At 61.5% G+C, this 6,000-nt stretch overlaps 1 protein-coding gene across 1 annotated transcript in view; it reads right to left on the bottom strand.

Moving 5' to 3' along the window:
• Positions 1-1,274: 1,274 nt before the first annotated feature.
• The window catches only part of SLC45A4 (solute carrier family 45 member 4), a 28,333-nt gene continuing 23,607 nt past the window's right edge, over positions 1,275-6,000 (bottom strand). The window contains exons 4-7 of the mRNA XM_052651847.1: positions 4,636-5,669; positions 3,882-3,981; positions 2,673-2,884; positions 1,275-1,837 (exon numbers count right to left, since the gene is read on the bottom strand). Of these exons, the coding sequence (XP_052507807.1) occupies positions 1,475-1,837; positions 2,673-2,884; positions 3,882-3,981; positions 4,636-5,669 (1,709 nt within the window). The 3' untranslated portion in view covers positions 1,275-1,474. The remainder of the gene's footprint in view (positions 1,838-2,672; positions 2,885-3,881; positions 3,982-4,635; positions 5,670-6,000) is intronic.

Below are 6,000 nucleotides of genomic sequence, written 5' to 3'. Positions count from 1 at the left end.
AAGTACGCGAAGCACGGCTGTTCCTCTCAACACACAGGAAATTCAAGTAGTTTATTTAGAAACTGCGTAGTTTCATCCTGAAATATATATCTATGTGTATATATTTGCTTTAGAATGACCATATTGCAGCATGGCTCTCATGCGTTTTAAAGTACTTTATTTAAAAACATACTGACTTGAGGCAGCGAAGAGGTAGAGTCCTCTCACTTTATCCGGGTGATGTGTGGGAGGCCTCCCTCTTTCTCCTGAGATCAGCGGACTTAGACTGACCGTCCCAAAGAAGAAAAGCAGAAACTGCTTACTTAGAAAGAGATTGTGGTTTGAAAAGCATTTCCAAACAGCTGCAGCATGTGACGACCGTGCTTCCCCGGGGTGCAAGTTTGGTTCTGCGCTGAAACCAGAAATGCCGTGCTGAGCTGACCTGTGGGGCGGACCGTCCCCCTGTCCAAGACTTGCTTTCTTCACGGCGGGGCGGTCCTGACTCCGGCAGCCGGCGGGGGTGAGCAGGCGCAGAGGTCAGACGGGCGTGGAGTGTCCGGTGTGTGGGCCTGGCGGCGGGCACGGGTGGCATGCCACGCCAGGAGCTCTGCCCCCAGGCTCCCCCCACAGATGGTTCAAAAACAAAGTGCAATAAAAGAGTCACAGCGTCGCCCGGAGCTCCGGACCACACGACAGGCAGGGGGTGGGCACAGATGCGGGCGGCGCAGGGACGGCTCCGCCAGTTCCAGGGCTGCCCCCGGGGGGTGGTCCGGCCCAGCCTGGCGGGCCTCCCCACCAGTGTCCCGGGGGCCCAGCCTCCTCCCAGCTTTGGTGTCACAGCTACTGCGGCCCGCCGCCCGGGTACAACGTGTCAAACAGGAAAGCAGGAGGTGTGTTCTTCAAGAAAACCACAGTTTTGGAAAATAAAGACAAAAATTTTTTTTTCTAAAATAATCATAGAGAAAAATACTCTCCAATAGCTGCAGCACCAACAAAATGTGACGAGATCTGACAGAACGTCCAAATACCTGTAGGCATCCACAGGGAAAAAATGTGATAAAAAGTGTTTTAGTCACTGACTACACAACCGTTATCTGAAGAATTCAGATAAGATATAGCAAAATACATCAGATACTTTTTTGCTTTCAATTATAACTTTAGAAATGGAAAAATCTTATTTTTTTCTAAATCGCTTCTCTATATGGTAAATCTGGTTTATAATTTTAAAACGTGCAGAATAATATACCTGCAGAACAAAAGAGACAGTTGAAATTAAAAGATCGTTTTTCGATTAAAAAAATGATTCATTTTAATTATGGAAAAAGTAATTAATGAGGTGTTTTCACCTACTGGCGCAAACCTACCCTACAGCTACTGAGCCTCCACCAGGGTCAGTGAAGGGCTCTGGTGCGCGCGGCCGCCAAGGCCACGGCAGCCGGCCTGCCGGGTGCCACCCCCACCTCCCTGCCGCCCTGGAATGTGTGCGCGGCGCGGCTCAGACCATCGACTCGGTCTCGATGAGCCCCTGCGGGCCCTCCTTCCGGGACAGCTTCAGCACGGTGGGCTTCTCGGCGCTGCCGCTCGCGCCTTCGCCCAGCGGCTGGGAAGACAGGCCCTTCTGCTCTTCCTTGGCCTCTTCGGACACCTCTGGGTAGATGACCAGGAAGGCGGCCGTCAGGAAGCCCAGGAAAGAGCCCACGGAGGCCACCATGGGGATGACACGCACGGTCCCCACCGCGTCGACCACGCTGCCCAGGGCGGAGGCCACCAGGATCTGGGAGATGTAGACCTGGCAGGACAGGATGGCGCAGTCGATGCCGAAGCCACGCCTGGAGGTGCCGGGGCTGTGATGCACATACTGCAAGAGAGGCGGGCAGGGCATGAGGGCAGGGCCCGGGGGAAGCCACGCACGGCATCCCCAGGGTCTGGGACAGAACTGCCTCCTCTCAGCGGCTACACACTCGCTTGCCCGGCTCTCTGTCCCCCCGACTTACACTGAACACGGTACTGGGGGTTCCAGCCACTGCAGGAAGGCAAGGAAAATAAATAAAACCCTCAAGAATTGGAAAGGAAGAGATGAAACTCATTACCCATGGAGGATGTGACTGTGTGTGCAGAAAGCCTGGGAGAAGCTATAACTATGCGATGACAGGTAATACAGCATACCGTATTTAGGGAATATTACACAGGCTCAATACTACAAAGTTCTAACTCTCTCCAAATAGAAGTCCAGAAGCTGATCCTAACATTTAAATAAAAAGGAAATGGTCAAGGTAACCAATTAACAATGTTGAAAAACCAAGCTGGAGAAAACACTACCAGGTTTCATTCAGCTCTTCTTGTAAAACTACTTAAGACAGTGTAGCCACTGTGAGCGGACAGAGCGAGCCATGGAAGGGAATACAGACACCCCCCAGCCAGAGCCCCACCCACGGCCATGCCGCAGCGTGGGGGGAGGGGGACAGGGCACCGGTCATGTGACCATCCTTACTTGGGGGCGCCGTAAAGCTCTGATCGACCTTAGACCACACACACACGCACTCTGTCCCAGGCAGACCACAGGCGAGGGCGTGAGTGCAAGGGAAGACGTGGGCAAGAATGCTCCACGCAGAAAGCGCCAGTGAGAGCCGCAGAGCCGCCCACAGCTGGTGGCCTCGTGGCCTGGGCCTGCCCTCCAGCGCCCGCCCGCCCACCTCTCTGATGTCGTGGTACTGCCCGAGCAGGGCGTAGGGGCAGTAGGAGATGCTCATGGAGACGACGCCCATGGTGCTGATCATGATCATGGCCACGTAGACGTTGGCGAACATGGCCATCACGGCCGTGCCGATGGAGAAGCCCAGCGTGCCCAGCACGTAGATGACCCTGATGCTCAGGTCGTAGTTGTCCAGGTACTTCTGTAGCAGGGCTGCAGAGAGGGGCCGCCTGGTGACCGGGAGGCACACGGCCTGCTCGCTCCCCTGCCTCCACTGCACTCAGCCTGGCTCGGGAACCGGGGCGGGACGCCCCTCGTCTCTCACTCCCCGGCCACCATGCACAGCCCCTGGATGGGCCCCCAGCTCACTGTGCCCCCAATCCACCGCCAGGGGCTCCACACCTCAAAAGGAGGCCAACCCTCGTGGTTTCAGACCTGTAACCTGGTTCCATCCTGCAGCCCCGTGGGGACTCCCCACCTTGGAGAGCCAGGCCTTCCGACCCTTCTGCTCACCCGGTGCCCTCTCTGGCCTTGGGCCCTGCCCTGCCTCGGGGCCTGAGTTGTGGCTGGTTTTCCTCGCGAGTCCCGACCCCTCTGGGTCAGGCTTTCTGACCCAGCCCTCCTGAGAAGTCCTATAGTAAAGCAGACAGCACTGTGACCGTCAGGCTGGCTGTCCCCCATCATCCTCAGGTAGAGGCTGAGCAGGGTCCAGGGCAGGATCAGCCAGAGGCCCGTAACCGCGGCTCTGCCCCGTTCCCAGAAGGCGTGCCTGCGCCCTGCTCCTGAGCCTGAAGCCTGTCACTGCCACCCTCTGTTCTCCAGGGCACAGTGGACCCCAGGGAAGGCCGCTTGTCTCCTCCAGCCACCCCGACCTGCAGCAGACCCCAGACGCACTGCGTGTGCTCAGCGAGAACCTGGGACGCCTGCCCTTCAGGCTCAGAGCACAGCTCCTGCAGCGTGCCATTGCCCTGAGCCCTGGCAGGCCCTCCCCGGGAGCTGGCAGGCGGCCGCGTGGAGGACAGCTGAGGGCTCGCAGCAGCGGCACGAGCGGCTCCGCCTCCAGGCAACGATGAACGGTGACACTGCTGCTGTCCCTGAGGGCCAGCCCCGTCAAGGCAGGGCCTGCGGCCCATGGAGCAGGACGCCTGTCGGTCTTTCGGGTCACGGAGGGAGTCCAGGTGCTCAGCTCACCTGGCTGGGGGCCGCTTACCTGAGCAGGTGGCACCAGTGGCTGCGTAGATGACTAGGCCCCAGCAGCCCATCTTCACACCCGCGCTGTAGGCCTGCCACGCCGTTGAGTTGGATGGAGCCTGTTCCAGACACAAGATGAGGGTTCGGGGGGTGGGGCCGGCATGCTGCGCCTCCAGGGGAGGGGTTGTTCACCCCAAAATCACTACTGCATCTCAACCGCAGCAGCACAGGGGGCAGCAGCCACGGCCCAGGCCGCTGCCCGTGGAGGGCCCTCTGCACCCTCCCTCAGCCCTACTCCGCTGTCTGGGCCCAGGATGCCTGCTGCTCCTGCCTCTGGCCTCCCTGAGCCCAGTGGCTGCGTGGAGCAGCCTCGGCCTGGTGGGCCGCGTGGGGCAGGGAGGCCTGAGCCGTGACCACCTTGGACCTCCTGGTGCCACTCTGGGCCAGGAGCACAGGTGTGAACCCGTGGACGCCCTGGGGCCTAGAAGCCACGCCCACGTGGCCTGGACACAAGCAACAACAGAAAGCTGCTTCAACCTGCAGGTTCTGCGGCCACCTGTGTAATGAGAGAGCTGGCCCGCCTGCCTCCAGCTCCCGGTGTTCCCGCACTTCCAAAGCCTGGGGCGAGGCAGGGTGTGCTCACCACAGACCCAGGCCCGGATGCCCTCTCACATTCATACATGAGGACCCCTGACCACGTTCCCAACGGGGCGCATCCGGGCTGGCTGCCACCCAGGCTCCCTCCCACAGGGCAGGGGGGCCCGGGCGCTCACCTTGGGGTCCCCCTCGAAGATGACCTGGCCCATGAAGTCGGTGTAGAACACGGCCTCGGCGATGACGGAGAACCAGGTGAGCAGGTGGCAGAGGCAGAGGCGCACCAGCTCGGGGGGCATCTTCAGCATGGACAGCCAGAGCAGCCGCACGGTGGTCTCGCCCTCGCCCTCCTCGCTCTCCGAGTCCCCGCTGGACGTGGTGGCCCCGCTCTGGTGGCGGCGGCGGTGCTGCCGTGGCCGCGCCTGCAGGTCGTAGAGGTCACTCATGCTGCGCGAGGGCTTGATGAGCACCACGGCGTTGGCGCGCCGGTGGCGGTAGTGGTGGGAGCCGATCTTGCCGTAGTAGGAGAAGGTGCTGGAGGCCTGCCGGCGGAACACGTGCCGGCGCCGGCGGGCGGGGCCTGCCGTGGCGGGGGCCTTCAGGGCGGCCCGGCTGTAGATGCAGGTGCCTGGGCCGTCCTGCAGCCCCGCGCTGCCCCCGTTCGGGAGCCTGGCTGCGCTCAGGGGCTCCTCCAGCAGGGTCTCATCCTCGCTGGTGGGTGCGCGGAGTGGCAGGGGCCGGCGGGGCGGCCGGGTGGGGGCGTGCTCCTGGCTGGTGCTGCGGGGGGTGCCGGGGCAGGAGGCGTCGTGGAAGATAGAGGGCTCGACGTCCTGTAGGAAGAGCTCGGGCTCCAGGCCCAGTGCAGCCTCAGGCACGTGCAATACCGAATCGCTCTTGCTCCGCACCAGGCCCTCGTCCAGGAAGTCCAGAGCCAGCTCATGCTCTGACTGCACCTCGTCCGGGAACAGGGCACCGCCGTCCAGCACGCAGGTGCGGGGGCCGGGGGCTGGCGTGCCAGCCGGGTCCCCGCCACGCTCCTGCTGAGGGCTGTACTGCTCCTCCTCGATGCTGGACAGGTGCAGGGCCACAGACACCGTGAAGATGATGGCCGCGAAGAAGAACAGCACCTGGTTCTGCGTCCGGAACCAGGAGCCCAGGAAGGTCTGGGTCCAGTCCAGCCCACCCAGCACGTAGCCGATGGCCCCGCCGAGGCCTGGGGATGGGAGGGGATGGCGCAGATGTGAGCAGAGCAGGGGCACGGGTCACAGAGCTCAGACAGGTGTTCACAACTCGCCCCACCAAGGGGGGTTCCCGGGTCACTCAGAGAGAGAACGGGAAGAGCAGGGATAAAGCACGACAGCTGAGCCCAGGTTTGGGATCCCGACCTGACAGCTTCCTGCTTCCTGAATTAGGAGGGAAACTGGTCCCGCCCGGGACTCTCTCCCCACTGAGCACCATCCCCGAAGCTCAGGAGCCCACGTTCCCATCGGATGGGAAAGCTGCTCGAATGGAGGGGCAGCCAGCACGGGGCCCTGGCCTCGGGC

The sequence above is a fragment of the Budorcas taxicolor genome, chromosome 14 (genome assembly GCF_023091745.1).
Source record: "Budorcas taxicolor isolate Tak-1 chromosome 14, Takin1.1, whole genome shotgun sequence".
Lineage (NCBI taxonomy): Eukaryota > Metazoa > Chordata > Mammalia > Artiodactyla > Bovidae > Budorcas > Budorcas taxicolor.
The sequence above is the reverse complement of the archived record's forward strand: the minus strand, read 5'-3'. Positions and strand labels throughout refer to the sequence as shown.